The sequence below is a fragment of the Typopeltis vanoorti genome, chromosome 9, assembly GCF_054136105.1.
Source record: "Typopeltis vanoorti isolate ZY-2024b chromosome 9, IOZ_Tvanoo_1.0, whole genome shotgun sequence".
In the NCBI taxonomy this organism is placed as follows: Eukaryota; Metazoa; Arthropoda; class Arachnida; order Uropygi; family Thelyphonidae; genus Typopeltis; species Typopeltis vanoorti.
This window is the reverse complement of record NC_143557.1, coordinates 124,054,512-124,072,451: the sequence shown is the minus strand read 5'-3', so window position 1 is coordinate 124,072,451 and position 17,940 is coordinate 124,054,512. Positions and strand designations below refer to the sequence as shown.

The window sequence follows — 17,940 nt, the reverse complement described above, 5'->3', positions numbered from 1 at the left end:
TTATTTCTGCAGGCCAGCATGGATTTGTTAAATGGTGCTCCTGTTTTCGTAATCTGGTAATCTTGTACATTAGAGCAGCAGATAAGGATAAGATATATACTGTTGTCTTTTTTTCCCCCTAAGGCATTGAACAGAGTGCCACATAAATTGATTTTTAAGTTGCAACGTATGGGTTTGCATAACAGGTTAGGGTATTGGATTGCCGCTCCTAGATATCATAGAGTTGTATATGGGGGATCAGTGTTGGGGAGTGGGAAAGTTACAAGTGATTCCACAGGGTTTGGTGCTGAAAAAATTGCTGTCATAGGTTAGTCATAGCTTCAATCTTTACATCAATAATATTGTCTTAGGACTATAGGGAGATGTTCAATTTGCAGATAATGTAAAGTTTGGGAAGATTATTAGTAATAGTGCTAATGTTTTGGCTCTTCAAGGGAATTTAAATAGGCTGGAAAGATGGGTAAATTATGGTGATGTCAGTTTAATGCCACTCAATGGAAGATCTTAACATTTAGATCCACATTCCCTGCCCTATAACAACGTCCTATTACATATACTATTCTGTTGATCTCAGCTTCACACCAAATAGCTTCAAAATCTTCACACATACTACTGTTTTCTGCTTCCACTCTTGAAGGACACAATTCCTCTGCTATTGTTAACAATATTCCCCCCTCCTCTCTATCCTTTTGGAAAATTCTGTATCCTAGCATTTCAAGTCCTCAGGTATGTCATCCTCAGTCAGCCAAGTTTCATTTATGCTAATTATCTTTGGACATACTGATTCAATCAGTGCTTCAAACTGAGTCCCTTTATTTCTGAAACTCCATACATTAATTATAAGCATAACAATTCTCCACTCTTTGAGGCCATCCCATCAACACAATCTGGTACTCTCTCTGCTATAGTACACCTCTCTCTCTCTCTCTTTTCATTCTGACCATCCCCATTTCTCTGATTCTGAATCTGATTTTCATTCATATTCTTATCATCCTCACCATTTTGCACTGCATCACTCCTCCCTACCATAATCGCTTCCTCACCTTTGTATCCATCCTCTTTTCTCCAAATTTTCCCAAAACATTCTTCTTATATGTCTGGTAATCATTTCCTGCTCTGCTGTTTAGATCTCTAACAAGAACCAACTTTTCCTTTTTCATTGTGTCAGCTGCCTTCTCTAATGCCTCAAAAAATTCTTATTAGAACTCTCTGCATATCCATAAGCACAAATCAATCTCATTGTCCAGTTTCCCATTTTGATATTAGCCCGTACCACTCTACCTGATATTGCCTGCCATTCAAGATGATTATCTCCATATTTATTGTTTAATAGTATAGCTACCTCTTCTTTTCCCTGATTGTTATTTTCCTGAATATAACTTGCTTGTATTTGTTGCTTAGAAAGATCCCACCTGCTTTTGTCTTCTTTGTTTTAGACACATCTATTATGTCGATTTGGTGCTTATCCATTTCTTCTGCTAGTTCCATTTCTTTTCCATTGATGCTTCTTATGTTGATGGTGCCAATATCTTAATATCTCTGCTAATGTTGAGTTTGGGGTTTGGGTTTCTTCCAGTAGTTGACTTTTTTGCTGTTCACCCTAGTTCTCTAATGAAATAACAAGGGCTTTGTTTAACTGGACAGTGCTCCAGCCAGGATGAAATTCCATCATGTTGAACCATCATGTTGAGTTATGGTTTAAGCCAATAAGAGTACAGTTTGGTCGGCTAAATTCCAAATTGTTAGCCCATCCTCATTTGTTCAGTATCCAGGTAGATACCCAAAAGGATGCACACTAGAAGCCGAGGATTGGACAGCATGTCAGAAAACCCTAGTTGGTTCTCCGCATTCCTCAAAAGGTCATGTCGAAGTCTCCTCCCAGTTATCCAACTTTGTATATTGTCGTATGTAAATCTGTATGAAAAATGGAGCACTGAGATATAGTGACAAGGGAAAACCATAGAATCTGTTTTCAGACTGAGTGTTGTTCAGGTGCAGAAAAAATTTCATCAAGAAATCATGCAATTAAATGCTCTAGGTTGTACCTTTATCTTGACCTTTGTGAGGAAATTTCAAGAAAGTACAGTGCAGCAGATCCCTATGTGGTGACCAGAAATTAATAGTCCCCCCCGTGAGTTCATACACATCGTAAAAGGCGATCAAATGAACACCCAGTGTCTGGGGAGTATAGCCAGAACACCCTGCTTCCAGGGCTCATAAATATGGAGGCCTGGTCTTCCAGGTTGGGGGTTAGGTTTGTTGCTGACAACTCCATCCTATAAAAAAAATAAAAATAAATAAACCTTCTTAAGAAATCCAAAGGAGTAAAAGCCCGGACCGATTAAAGGACAAAGACCTACTAAACGAATTAAGGATATGATTATTGGAACTTGGGATGTTTCTTCATTGTATAGACAAAAAGCCTTGATGATGCTTCTGATTATAAGAAATAATATAAGAAATAATGAAAAGGGGAGGATATTATTGAAAAAAAAAAAGGAACACAAGTTAGGAATCGGCTTTATTGTTAACAAGAGGATTTAAACACCTTTTTTTAAACTTTCCATTGTATTCAACCTGAATAGAATGGAAAGTTTAAAAGAGGCTAATCTTCTTGAATGGCAAGCAGTCTCAAGTAGAGTGATGTGGGCAAATATCAGAATGGAGGACTGAACAATGAGACTTATTCGTGCCTATGGTCCCACATAAGGTTCTACTAAGGTAGAAATGGAGGAATTTTTTGAGGATTTAGAAAAAGCATCTGACACAATGAAAAAGGAAAAGTTGGTCCTTGTTGGGGATCTAAATAGCAGAGTAGGAAATGATTGTCAGACATACAAAAATATATTGGGAAAATTTGGAGATCTTTTCTCCAAAGCTATTAATAATGGCAAATATTTGGACATGGACTGGTCATCATTAACACCATCTTCCAACATAAAAATGTGTGCAAATTCACATGGAGAGAAGAAGCAAGGAATAAGAAAAGTCTTATTAACTATGTTATTGTTGATAGTAATGTTTTCTCCCTAGTGCAGGACACCAGAGTGTACAGAGGATTTGAAATTGGAAGCGATCACTATTTAGTCTTGAGCAGGATAAAATTGAATTTCATATTGAAAAGAATGACATGTAAGAAAGTTTTAAAGCGAATAAAAGTTGAGCAGCTCTCAGATGTGAACTGTAGACTAAAATACACAAAGATTATTGAAGAAAAAATGAAAGAGTTTGAGAACAAGAACCAAACTTTAGAGATTCAGTGGCAAGCCTTGAAGAAAACCTTGATTGATTCAGCCAGAGAGGCATGTGGTGAGGTTGTCTGCAAGGATAGAAAAATCAGAACTCCATGGTGGACACAGGAAGTTAAAGAGGCAGTGAAAGAAAAAAAGAAAGTATATCAAAAGTTCCTGGCAAATAAGTCAGCTTGTGCTCTTAGAGAATACAGAGACAAATGTAAGAAAGTTAAACACTCTGTAAAACTAGCTAAACAAAAGTCGTGGGAGGACTTTGGCAAGAACATAGAAAATAAATATCAAAATATTTTGAAGGTTGTTGAAGAAACTTAGAAATGGAGAAAAGAGTACTGTAAAAGGAGTTAGAGATGATAAAGGTGACATGAAAACGGGAGAAAAAAAAGATATCCTTGAAGTATGGAGTAATTACTTTGAAAAACTGCTAAATGAAACAAGCAGTGATAACAGCACAGTGGTAAAAAACACTGACCAGGCATGCAGTCAGGAATACATATCCATATTTGAAGTAGAAAAAGCCATCAAAGGCTTAAAATGTGGAAAGGCAACAGGAGTAGATGATATTTGACCAGAAATGCTGAAGTATAGTGGTATAAAAGTCTTGCAGTGGCTGCACTGCATAGTTCAGAAGGCCTAGACAGAGGGACGAATTACCGATGATTGGAGTAGAGCTCTCATAGTATTTAGTAACAAATGCTCTCATAGCATTTGTTACTAAAAATTCAAATACAATGAATATTGTTATATTTTATAATAAATTTGATATTTCATTTTTATGTATTATTTTATAATTTTTACATAATGGATATAATGTAATAAATAATAGATAAATAAAATAATGATAATTTTAGATAATTTATATAAATTGTAGCACTAACTAGGTTGGCAATCAATAGCATTAAAATCTAAAATTCTGTTCTTTAAGAACAGAATAGAAGGAAATATTACACTAAATGACCACACTCTTGATAAATTAAATGTTTTTCAGTACATTGGTTCTTCTACATTGATACTCTGACAGTGAAAAGAAAGCACAAACATTATCAGCTCTATAAGTGTAATTAATATCTGGAAATGCAATCTCATCACCGCAGAAGCCAAAAAATGTGTCTGTGTAAAACCACCAATCAACTATTCAACGAGCAGTTAATAGCTTTGGGACAACAACATGCCTTCAAACAATACTAGGACATACATGGCAAGATGACATTCCTGATACTGTCATTCTTGAAGAAAGTCAGCAAATACCCCTGATAGAAACCATTCAAAAAATCAGCTGAGATGGTTGGAACACTAACTTAGATATCCACCTTCGCCTATGTTCAGTGTTGTTGCTCTTTGCAGACCAACTAATGGACACAGAGGAAGACGAAGACCAAGAAAACAGTTTTGGCAATACATAAGCAAACTTCTTTTTAAATGTGAAGCTCATAAACTATCTGACATTTACTATTTCTTGTAAAATTGAGTAACTTGTTTCATTTTCATCTAATAGACTATTTCCATGAGTTTTTGTTATAAGAATATTTCTGTATATATTTCTCTGTTTACATACAGGAATAAATGATGATGGCATATAAGAGGTATCAAGAAGCAGAGACTATGCATAAATGTTAAGTAATGTTTGAATATGCTAAACATTATTTATTTAGATGGATCTACCAAAAAAAAAGGCTTCACTGATGATCACCAAATCCTCAGTTTCCCATCAGTTTACTTTATAGAATTCTAACTCTGTTGAGACAGTGCTGCATAGGCTTTGCTTCCTTGTACCATAAGAAACATTAATAAGGGAAAATGCATATTTAGACATCCTGAATTTATTGGATTGTGCAATATTTAGAGGCTATAGTTTCATATATTGTAGATCTTATATCATGATATTCACAAGGCTTAGTTTTGCATTAATGAAATATAATGCCAGTGTATGTTACATAACTTTTGAGGGTATATTAGAAAATAATGATGTACAGTTTTTAACTCTTAAGATGATAAAACATGATCACAATATTTTGATTCATGATCTCTTTCTAATTTAGTTGAGAAGCCACAATAATTATTTTAAACAAATTTTTCTAGTGATGAAGCTAATGTACGCCGAATGCATACTGCTGTAAAATTGAATGAAGTAATAGTGAACAAATCTCATGATGCTCAGCTTGTTATAATTAATCTCCCTGGACCACCAAAGTTTAATAAAGTTGAAGCCAACTGTATCCTTTTGATATTTTGTAAAATGTGTGTCTTAAAACAGATTTTCCTTTCAAGAAAATCTGTTTTAAGAAGTATAAATTTTACATAATAGTCTATACTAAAGATTGTAATTATGGTATTTGTATTAATATTACAAATACCATATCTGGTATTTGTAATATTAATACAAAATAGTATGATCACATAGAAAATAAGATTTTAGGCAAATCAGCTGGAGAACACATATAATCAAAAGAAACAAGGAGGTTTCATCCATGTTAAATATTTGCTGTGGCAAATAATTTTCCTCCGTAATAATTTTATCCAATTTCTCCACAAACTCCTTGGCAGCCATCTCATTGGAACTTGCAGATTCACCCTACATTTTCACATTATGCAGTGCAAAACGCTGCTTGAATCTCATGAACCAACCAGAAGAAGCGTTGAATTCATAGTCATAATCAGGTCCTTCTTTCTCCATGAACATGTTGAAAAGACTTAGTGCCTTAGCTGTTATGGTCATAGTGCTAAGAGGTATGCGCTTTTGGTTCAGGTCCTCTATGCATGACGCAAGTAGCTTTTGAATACCACCGATAGGACCTTTTCATTGCTTCATAACTATCGTTGAACTTGCAACTTCGTTTCAAGATCAATTGCTCACTTCTTTTTCTGTGATTCTTCACTAGGTTTTTTAATTGGGCATGTAGGGGCCATGTTGCACAAAATATTGTAAAATATTTAACAATAAATACACAAATAACATATTTTTCAAACACAAAATCAACAGAGGAACTGTTGAAGCCAAGTATCAACTGTCGAGGGAGGTTGCTGCTGAATGTGCTGTTGCCACTGCATTGTTGCTAAATAAAAATCTTTTTACTTTACACTTGCATGTGTCTTGTTCGAAAGTATAAAATGCTATTTATTCCATTATGGGATCATGATGTATCTTTGAAAGGACGTAACTCGAATGGGCGTAAGTCAAGGGATGACTGTATATATTATTATTATTAACATCTGACCTCCCTGTAGTTAGACACGCATTATGGAAGGTACACACTATCACATATAAAACTCATCCAACCATGCCATAAATTGATTCAATGTGTCTACATTCACAACACACTCAGACAGGACCCATGAGAGTGGCGTACATGGGATATCTTACCTGGACCTGTACCAAAAAAAAAAAACAGAATGACTAATGGAGAAGGTAAGGGGACCAAAAGAAATTCTGTACCTGCTGATAAAATTTCTCTCAGACGTTGTATACCCTGATAAAATTCCTCTCAAAGGCCCTTCACTCAAGCAATGCATTTCACTCACCATGCAAAGAACCAACTCCTCTGCTTACATCCTCATACAGTTTCCAGGGAAAACCTCTTGTTCAATCCCCTCCTTCCATTCTATGAAAGATCTTTTCCATGTCATCCTGATAACAACCCCAGACTAACTTATGTCTCAGCCACATTGCCTCCTCTCCTCCTATTCACGAGGCCTTACAGTTTGCATTCTCTCAGTCTTTCCTCATACTCCACATTCCAAAGACCACCGACCACCTTTGTGAATCTTCTCTGTATTCTCTCTAACATATCTTCATCACCATGAAAATCTAGTGACCAAGTAATCATGAGGCTTGATCAAGAACTTATATAAAGGCATAATAACTTCTGCATGCCAGGGTCCTCCACATCATTGCCATTATACCATGTGGCATCTTCACAACTTGTGCAATGTGGTGCCTGAATTTCAAGTCCTTGTTCACCACCACTACTCTCAGATCTTTCATCTCTTCTGCCTCCTTTAAAATTTCCCCTCCTACTTTGCAACATTGAACTGATACTTCCACTTACTTGCCCATTCATGCAATCTATTGAAGTCCTCCTATAAGGCCATAACATCTGTCTGACTCTGCATTGCTCTCCCCAATTTTGTATCATCTACAAACAGCTCGATATCACCAGTTAAACCCATGCAAATTCATTAATATACAATGCAACATCATCATCAAATTCCTGATATGTATCCTTAGTGGGAGGGGGGGGGGGTGCTGAATAATTGATAGTACTACATAAAAAAGTTACACCATTACTAACTTTTGATCAGAAATTCCCCTCAAAATTAATCTTATCTGTCAAGACTCCAACATTATTAGATCTCATATTTCTGAATAAATAGAGTACAAGTCTGCAAGATTTCCTGACTAAATTGTTTAACTGTTGTAATAAATTGGATAGCAAAATCAGCAATTAAAAGACAGTGAAATAGGCAGAAACATTGAAAACATCACTGTATCCTAAATGTTGAACCCATAAAACAAGTAAAAATTTCAGCTATTTAGGCACAGTTTTTAGTGAAGATGGCAAATGAAATATGGCAATAGATAACAGAATTATTAAAGCTGGTATGGTGGGAAGTCAGCAGAATAAATTTATATGGAATAAGAAATAAATTAGTCACTTTTAAGGTGCTTTTTACTATATTGTTCCATCTACATCTTGTTCTTCCTCTGGGCCTTTTTCCTGCCATCCTCGCAAAGAGCACTTCTTTTGCTAATCTTTCCTCTTCTTCTGTTTAAGTTACCATACCTGAGATTAACTCTACTAACACATTCCTAAATGCTAACAATGGCAAGTTTTTTCCTAATGTCCTCATTTTTAATATGATACTGCCATTGAAAAGGAAAGAGAGCCTTAATCGGTGAATTGAGTGAAACAGAAAGGCTTCAGAAGAGGAATAGGAACCATTAATGCTATCCTGGAATTTAAAATACTAATAGAAAAATCACTTGGAAGAAATAGGAACATTTACATATGCTTTATAGTCTTTAAGGCCTTTGACTAGGTAAAACATAATAAAATATTCATATTAGATAAATTAGACATAGAAGATCATGTACTTAAGATTATAAAAATGATTTACATCAAACAGAAAATGCAGCTGTTTAACTTTGATGCTTCTGTAGTGAAAATAAAAAGAGGAGTTAGACAAGGTTGTATCCTTTCACCAAATCTATTTAATATCTATAGTGAGACAGTAATGAAAAAGATTGAAAAACAAAAAAATAAATAGGAATTAGTATCAATGGTATAAAATACAACAATCTTAGATATGCTGGTGATACCACTCTTATAGCAGAAAACAGAAACAAATTATTTAAATTATTGCAGGTACTAATTGAAGAAAGTAAAGAATTTGGATTAGATATAAATGCAAAAAAAAGATCAAATTTATGAAAATCTCAAAAGAACACAGATCTGAGCCAGAAATATTCATGAACAGTATGAAAATTGAACATACAAAAAAATACAAATATTTAGCCACCTACTTTACTGCAGATGGAAAGCAAGATAAAGAAATAAAAATAAGAACAACCATAGCTAAAGATGTCTTCTGGAAAAATAAAGATCTGCTCAGAAGTTCTATGGGTATCGAGACAGAGAAAAGAATGATAAGAACATTAGTGTGGCCAGTTTTCACATATGGAAGTGAGACCTGGATATTCAAGAAGAGAGTAAGGCAACAGATAATGGCCTTTGAAATGTGGTGCTATAGGAAAGCTCTGAAAATATCATGGACAGAACATGTGACAAATACAAATGTCCTACAGAGAATGAGAACACAGAGATCTTTATTACAGGAAACGATCCAGGAAAAGATGAGATTGGCAGGGCATGTACTGAGAGGTTCAGCAAGACAGAGGATACTAACAGTTTTAGAAGGGAAAATTATGGGAAAAGGATCAAGTGACAAAAAAACGAATGACATGGCTTGAAGATATAAGATCATGGACAGGATCACATGGCTATGCAGAAACAAAAAGAAAAACCACCAATAGAGAGAACTGGAAGGACAGGGTGCATCACCCTCTCACTGAGGAAGCTACATGAAGAATAAGAAGAATCTTTCTCAGATCTCTCATATCAGAGTTCTCCAGTCTTTGATGAAGTGATTTCTAACTTAGTTGTTAGATCCACAAGTTTAAAATTGACCTGAAAATTCTTGTAGCTAGCTGGTGTTTTGACTAATTTCTTCCTTATATATAACTTATAACTCATACTTCTTTCTCCAAAATTAAAGTTCAAAAATCATGGTGCAAGATATATATGCAGGGAATTTTTGGAAGCTAAAGTTTTCAGGATAAAGCCAATTGACATTTATAATTAAATCCTCAGTATTCATTATAATTTATAATTTCTCACATTATTTATAAAATGAATGCATTTAAATTTTAATTATGCTGAGGTCCTCTGTCCTTACTGATCTCATTAACTTTGTCAAAAATTTGTCCTAGTTCTTCCTTGTCATTACAAAGGAGTACTGTATCATCAGCATACCTCATATTACTGATCAATATACTATCTATCCTAATTCCTGTCTTAAGCTCATCCAGTGTTATACTCATGAGTCCTCAGCATAGATACTAAACAGGTGAGGAGAAAGTAGGCATCTTTGCAAAACTCCCTTTCCAACCTGAAGCCAATCAGTTAATCCTACACCTGTTCTTACCATGGCTTCTTGCTCACTCTATGTTTTCTCTGTTCTGCAAATGTTAATCTGTTTTACTCAGTGACTAAAATTAATGCATTCAGGAATGGAAGTATAAATGTATAAATTTCAGACAAGTGGTGAATTCATTAAGTTTATATATGGTTCCTGGCCATACAAGTAAAATATTATCAATGTAATGTATAATGTACTCATATTTTGAGTGCTTATTTGTATCTTTCAATGTCTATTTTTTCAGAAGACATTGTTATGGCTAGATTGAATGAATCTGTGTGAGTGAAATCATAATTAATTTACATTTTCATATATAATTTGTGTGCATGTTTAATGTAACTGATGATGAAAATTTCATCAACATCATCTTTGATGAACAGTGTGGGTTTGTTAAAGGAAGATCATGTGTTAGTAATCTGATTACTTATTACAATAAAGTGGTAATTGCATTGGACAAGGAGTTGCCTACACAGATTTTGCAAAGGCGTTTGAAAGATTGCCATGACAAGGCGGTAAATAAATCAAAACAGATGGGATTGGATAACAGATTACGACACTGGATTAGAGACTGGTCATCTGATATGTGTCAGCAAGTTGTGTATGGAAAGCAATATCCTGGAAGAAGAAAGTCACTAGTGACTTTCTTCTATGCCTCAAAAATGGCAATCTTTCAAATGCCTTTGCAAAATCTGTGTAGGCAACTCCTTGTCCAATGCAATTACCACTTTATTGTAATAAGTAAGCAGATTACTAAAGTATGATCTTCCTTTAGCAAACCCACACTGTTCATCAAAGATGATGTTGATGAAATTTTCATCATCAGGTACATTAAACATGTACACTATATATGAAAATGTAAATTAATAATGATTTCATACACACAGATTCATTCAATCTAGCCAGTGTCAGCACATATCATCTTTTTCATGATCCCTGGCAAAATTTTAGCCACGTGTAGTTCTCATTTGGCAAACATTTAAAATGACTATGTTTGCATTTTTCATAAAAACGGAGAAAAGCAAGTTTTGTGCAGTGATAAAACACTTTTATTTGAAGGAGTGGACGGCTGCACAGATCAAATCTGAGTTAGATTCAGTTCATTGGGACTCTGCACCAGCATTAAAGACCATTTATTTTTGGATAAATGAGTTTAAACGTGGTTGTAAGTCCATCGAAGATGAAGCATGCTCCGGACGCCCAACTGAGGTCATTACAAAGGAAATGATTGACAAAATCCATGGTATCGATATGGAAGACCGCCGAGTGAAAGTGCATGAGATTGCTGAGATTGTAGGCATCTCAACTGAATGGGTGTATAATATCCTGCACAAAAAAATGCACATGAAAACGATGTGTGCTCAATGGGTGGCACGATTGTTGACTGTCAATCCAAACTCATGCGAAAAGACATTTCAACATAGTGTTTGGCTATGTTTAATCACAATCCTCAGGATTTTATGCATCAATTTGTGACTGTAGACAAAACTTGGATCCACCACTACACACCTGAGTCTAAGCAGCAGTCAAAACAGTGTCCAATGCCCAGTGAAAGAGCACCAAAAAAGAGAAGACCATTTTGTCAGCTGAGAAGGTGATGGCCACTGTTTTTTGGGATTCCCAAGGAATTATCATGATAGACTATTTGAAAAGGGTAAGACAATAACAGGAGTCCATTATGCATCATTGTTGGACCGTTTAAAAGAAAAAAAATGGCAAAGAAAGTTTTTTACCTTGGCTATATACTGTGTTAAAGATACCAAGCAGTTTATAAGCTAGGTTTTCATCCTTTTTCCCAAGTAAGCAAACAGACAAGTAAGTCAAGTTTGCGCCTGCACGTAGTGCAAGTCTGAGGCAACTCATGGTAAAGGTGGAGTAAGCTCAGATCACTTTCTTTAGTATTTTCCCCTAATGCAAAGCACATCCTCTTGCCTCAGACTTGCACTCCTTGCAGTCTCAAAGTTGACTTGTCTGTTTGTTTACTTGGGAAAAAGGATTAAAACCTAGCTTATAAAATTGCTTGGTATCTTTAACATAGTATATACCCAAGGTAAAAAACTTTCTACATCTTACTCTCATCCTGAGATTTTTATTTAATAAGGGAAAAGCACCTTGTGGCAACTTGTTTAGGTAAAATTTATAAGCTCTGCATTACTTCAACCTTGGCATTTTTAGGTCTGGCTCCCACTGACGAGACCTCAATAAAGGTCGAAACCAGTCTGGGTAGTGGCCCTTGCCTTTAATGCATAGCATCATACATCTCTGCAAGGGGATGTGCTTTGCATTAGGGGGAAAATACTAAGGAAAGTGATCGGAGCTTACTCCACCTTTACCATGAGTTGCCTCAGACTTGCACTACGTGCAGGTGCAAACGTGACTTACTTGTCTGTTTGCTTACTTGGGAAAAAGGATTAAAACCTAGCTTATAAAATTGCTTGCTATCTTTAATAAAAAAATGGCAAAGATTGGGGCACAGAAAAGTGCTCTTTCATCAAGACAATGTACCATCCCACACATCGGCTGTCACAATGGCAAAATTGAGGCAATTGCATGAATTGAGGTTCGAATTGGTCCACATCCACCGTATTCCCCGGACTTGTCCCCACATGACTTCTTCTTGTTCCCAAACTTAAAAATTTTGCTCAGTGGGAAAAAATTTTCTTCGAACGAGGGTGTCATCAAGGTTGTCAGTGACTATTTTACACAATTTGACAAATCCTACTTTTTAGATGGGATGAAAAAATTGGAAACTCGCTGAACGAAATGTGTAGGCTCCGATGGAGACAATGTTGAGAAATAAAGGTGATTTTTTCCAGACAAAGTGTTTTTTTTTTTTTTTACCAAACTTTTCAAACAACCCTCACATTGAGTGAATGGGCATGATAGTGGGATAACCAGTTTGATGCCTTATACTTTATAGCATTTGGTAAACAAAGATGGGATGCACAATATACAGTTAGTTTGGATATGGCAATTGACTAAGGTGATTTCTAGTCTGTAGAATGCTGGTACGAAGAAAGGTTGAGAAACTAATTTTCAGAGTAAGTGGATAAGAAGTGGGGGGGGGGGGTAGAAGCATACCAATTTGGTAAAGAGTTTTTATGAGATTAAGACTGAAGAGGAGGCGGGGGGGAGAATGAGAAGCAGGATTTTTGCATAAAGAGTGGTTAATGATTGGAATGCATTGCCTGAGAGTGCAGAGAATGTGAACATATTTAAGGCGCATATAATACTCTGTGTTTGTGATAAAGGGATCTCCCACGAATGGGTCTGACTTCACGGAGGTCTGGAAGATGATAAAAATAAGTCATATTTTGAGTTTTGTATCCATAATGAATTCACTGATTGAACAGCTTAAACCCAGAAATGCATTTTTCACCAGAAATAGAAGACATTGTCTTTTTTCATTCCTGGATGTATTATGTATCTTCAGTCACTAAGCAAACAGACTTTTTTTTTCTTTTTTTAGCAATCGAGACAAGCCCTATGAATTCAGAGGTATCATGTTCATCTATAGCAGCCTTTTAGCGAACATCCATGCCCAAGGTGGGATTCGAACCCACAATCTGTTGGTTGATGAAGAGTGGGTATGTTATCCACTCGACTAACCAACCAGGCTGGCAGTACACATACTCTGGATTAGAGAAAATTGTTGGAAGTTTTTTTTCTAATTTTCAGGATTGGGGCTTGATTGCCCCAGTCCTGAAAATACTTCACGTGCAAACTTTGTTTGCTTACACTTGGATAAAGGATTAAACTAAGTATATAATTTCTTGATATCTTTAATTTCTAGTATAACCAAGTGAGAAACTTCCAACAATTTTCTCTAATCCAGAGTAATTTAATAATAAGGTGTGATACCTTTTGGCAACTTGTATATGAAAATATGACTTCTGCATTATTTCAACCTTAGTATCACCTCTGGTTCTGGCTTCCACTGATAATACCTCAATAAAGGTCAAAACTGGTCTGGGTAGCGACCCTTCCCATAATGCATAGCATTATACATATCTGCAAGGAGATGTGCTTTGCATTATGGGATACCAAGGCAAGTGATGTGAAGTCTTAGCTTCTTTATACGAGTTGCTCCAGTCCTGAAAATACTTCAGGTGCAAACTTTGTTTGTTTACACTTGGATAAAGGATTAAACCAAGTATATAATTTCTTGGTATCTTTAATTTATAATAAAACTGCCATATATTGAGTTCACTAGTCATGCTTACAATTTTAAAGAACACAGCTGACACTGCTTGTTTCATTTAGCAGTCTTTCCAAGCACTTACTCCAAACATCTAGAATATCTTTATCTTCAGTTTTCATGTCAACTTTATGATCTCTGTTTCATTTTGCAGTACTTGATCCTCCATTTCTAAACTTTTTCAATAACCTCCAGAATATTTTGCCAAAACCTTTCTGATATTTATTTTCTATGTTCTTACCAAAGTCTTCCCATGAATTTTCTTTAGCTAGTTTTAACACTGTTTGCTATTTTTCTCTGTATTCACTAAGAGCACAAGCGGACTTACTTGGGAGGAACTTATGATATGCTTTCTTCATTTCCTTCACTGCATCTAACTTCTTGAGTCCACCATGGAGTTCTGATTTTTCTATCCTTACAGACAACCTCATCACATGGCTCTCTGGCTGAATCAATCAATGTTTTCTTCAGAGTTTGCCAGAATGAATGAATTAATATTTTCTTCAAGGTTTGCTATTGAATATCCAAGGTTTGGTTCTTGTTTTGAAACTATTTCATTTTTGCTTCAATTATGTTTGTGCATTTAAGTCTACAGCTCACCTCTGAAAGCTGCTGAACTTTGATTCATTTTAAAACTTTTTACACACTCTTCTTTTCAATATAAAATTCAAATTTTATCCTGCTCAAAACTGAATAGTGATCACTTCCTTTGTATGCTCTTTTGTCCTGAAACAGTGGGAAAAAGCCAGTCAATGAGACTTTTCTTATTTCTTGCATCTTCTCTCCATTTGAAATTGTGCACATTTTTTATGTTGAAAGATGGTGTTAGTAATAACTAATCCATATCCTGAACAGAAATCCAGCAGGCACTTACTGTTATTATTAGCTTTATGCTTTTCTCAAATTTTCCCAAAACATTCCTATATGTCTGGTCATCATTTCCCACTCTGCCATTTAGATCTTCAACAAGGACCAACTTTTCCTTTCTAATGCCTCAAAAAAATTCCTTCATTTCTTCTTTCCATGGCACCATAAGCACAAATAAGTTGCATTGTTCAGTTCCCTTTTCTGATATTTGCCCAGCATACTCTACTTGATATTGCCTGCCATTCAAGAAGATTATGCTCATATTTAATATTGAATACTATAGCTACTTCCTCTTTTTCCTGATTGTTATTGCCTGAATATAACATTTTGTATTTGTCTCTTAAAAGATCTCACCTGTTTTTGCCTTCTTCGTTTCAGTCAAGCCTATTATGTCAATCTGGTACTTATCCAGTTCTTCTTCTAGTTTCATTTCTTTTCCCTTGATGCTTCTTATGTTGATAGCACCAATTTTGAACTCTAATGTTGAGTTGGGATATGTTCTAGTAGGTGACTTTTTTTTTTTTTTTTTTTTTTTTTTTTTTTTTGCTGTTTTCTCTGGTTTCCTGATGAAAATATTGTTTAACTGGGCAATGCCCCAGCTGCCATGAAATTCTGCCATTTTGCATTGTGGTTTAAGCCAATAAGAATACAGTTTGGTCAGCTAAATCCCAAATTGCTTGCCCATCCTCGTTCATTCACCCAGGTAGATACCTAACAGGCTGCACCACGAGAAGGTGAGGATTGGACTGGAGGTCAGAAACTCCAGTCAGTTCTTCGCATTCCTTAAAAGATGATGTGGATGTCACCTCCCAGTTATATACAGCTTTGACTCTTAATCACCCAAGGAGAGCACCACATAATAATAATGTGTGCATCTCCCTTTGTTCTCTTCATATCATCCTGTTGTAATAATCAGGTTAAGTGCTAAATCATGATAGCTTAATTAACTCATGCTGACCCACAGAGAATCTGTTATTAATACAATGCTGAATCCTCCCCAATTTATTCAAAACACTAACACTCCTCCAGATGCAGAGACTGGTCTGTAATTGAAAATATGGCCTCCTTAAAACCCAGAAGGAATTTTGTACACATCCTGTATAATGTGAACTAAAATATTTTCTAATTAGATTAGTAATAAGAACATTTTAGTTATGTAGATTCTTAATGCAATTCAGATATGGAATTTCTGGAAGTTTTAACAGAAGGTTTGGAGTGTGTATTGATGGTTAGAGGAGGTGGTCGTGAAGTTATCACTATTTATTCCTGAAAATTTTGGAGTCGCACATTTTCCATAACAGGAGATAGAAAGCACTGCTTCTTGACTGAACATGTAAAATTTACAGACCAAGTTGATGCTTTTCTTATAGTAAGAAATATGTATAAACTAGTTTTGCCCAGTTGTAAGTCATGGCAGATATGTATTTTGAAGACAGTTGTCTCTAATTAGTCAGTGTTGTTTATTTTGCTTGGTTTTTTGAGCAGTTCAATAACTGCATTTATGTTACTATATGTAATATTTATTACTTAGATTTCAAAGTATTTCAGTTTTTTTGTTATAAATTATCACAGTATGAATCTCTTTTGCTACTTTATTTTAAACTTCAAGTCAGTTGAACTTGAATGGCATCTGTAAATTTGTTATAATATACTTTAAATGTATTTCAATGTATTTAACTCCATAATATTTGCTATTACTTTAAACTTTAAAGGTGATAAATTGTAAAGGATTATTTTAAGTCACACTGGTTATAAAATATGTTATAACTGTTTAAAAAGTATTAATTTTAGCATTGTAAAAGTTTATTTGTATAAGTTCATGTGAAGAGATAAATTGCACACAAGTTTGCTAAACCATTAGCTTATCTATGAACATATCATATTTAGGGGTAATTTTATATACGATATATATATATAATGCTGTGTGGATACACTTTCACAAATTTCAAAATCTCATGCTGGCATAGATTTGCCATCTAGTTCACTTGTGATGTATTTATCTAGCGAACTTGCCTTGCTTTCTGTGATATTGAGATTTATATTTCTTAAAAACGACTTAATGAACAAAAATCCTATTCTAGTAAGTTTTATATGAAATATAGTGTAGCATGAAATTTATATGAAATATAGTGTAGCATCAACTTTTTTTAAAAATATAAAATTTGATACAGTTTTTCACAGTAATATTTGTAACAGAAGTGAACCAGCTTTGAAACTGCTGAATTCCTTTTAAACAAGTGCCTCTCAGTATAATATTTGTTATAGCTGATTCTGCTGTTTTACTTGCAGACAAAGTAACTGGACTTGAATAATTTCAGATGTCATTTTAATAAAAATAAAAAAAAAATTTAAAAAAAAACAGTAACTAAGTTTTTCTTAGTTATTAACATGAAAATAATAAACAGAAAATTCCAAAGCTTTAATTTTTAGTTCTAATATTTTTAACCATGTTAGAGTAAAACTTTAGTTTAATATAAACCAAAATATACACTCGACATTTCGACCTTCACCTTAAGATCATCTTCTGGAGTATACGTATATATACAAAGAAATAAGCTGCACTACAATCTACATGGCATGCTAAAGTACTGATCAACCATTAAAACTATTTTCCTGATCTCTGGTGTTAAAAAAAAAAAAAAAAAAAAAAAAAAAATTTAACAATTTTGGTGAAGCAAGCCTCTTAGATCGTGCTCTTAACACCATACACCAAATCGATTGGAAAAGTACTTGTTCTTTGCATCATACAAAAACTTGCTATGAATGAAAATTTAAAGAAGCATGTGAAATTTTGATTAACCACCCTATTCTTAATAATAATGGGGGCTTAAAAATCCTAAGAATTTGGATGACACATATTCATCCCATTTAGTTTCCAGCAAACCCTGACTTTGAGACTCGAAGCAATTTTTCATCTTTTATTGGCCACTA

At 34.7% G+C, this 17,940-nt stretch overlaps 1 protein-coding gene across 1 annotated transcript in view; it reads left to right on the top strand.

The window, feature by feature from the left end:
• The window catches only part of LOC150103500 (solute carrier family 12 member 4-like), a 336,194-nt gene extending 319,516 nt beyond the window's left edge, over positions 1–16,678 (top strand). Inside the window, exons 25-26 of the mRNA XM_090397527.1 lie at positions 5,331–5,464; positions 16,188–16,678. Coding sequence (XP_090253653.1) covers positions 5,331–5,464; positions 16,188–16,279 — 226 coding nt within the window. The 3' untranslated portion in view covers positions 16,280–16,678. The remainder of the gene's footprint in view (positions 1–5,330; positions 5,465–16,187) is intronic.
• The last annotated feature ends 1,262 nt before the right edge of the window (positions 16,679–17,940 follow it).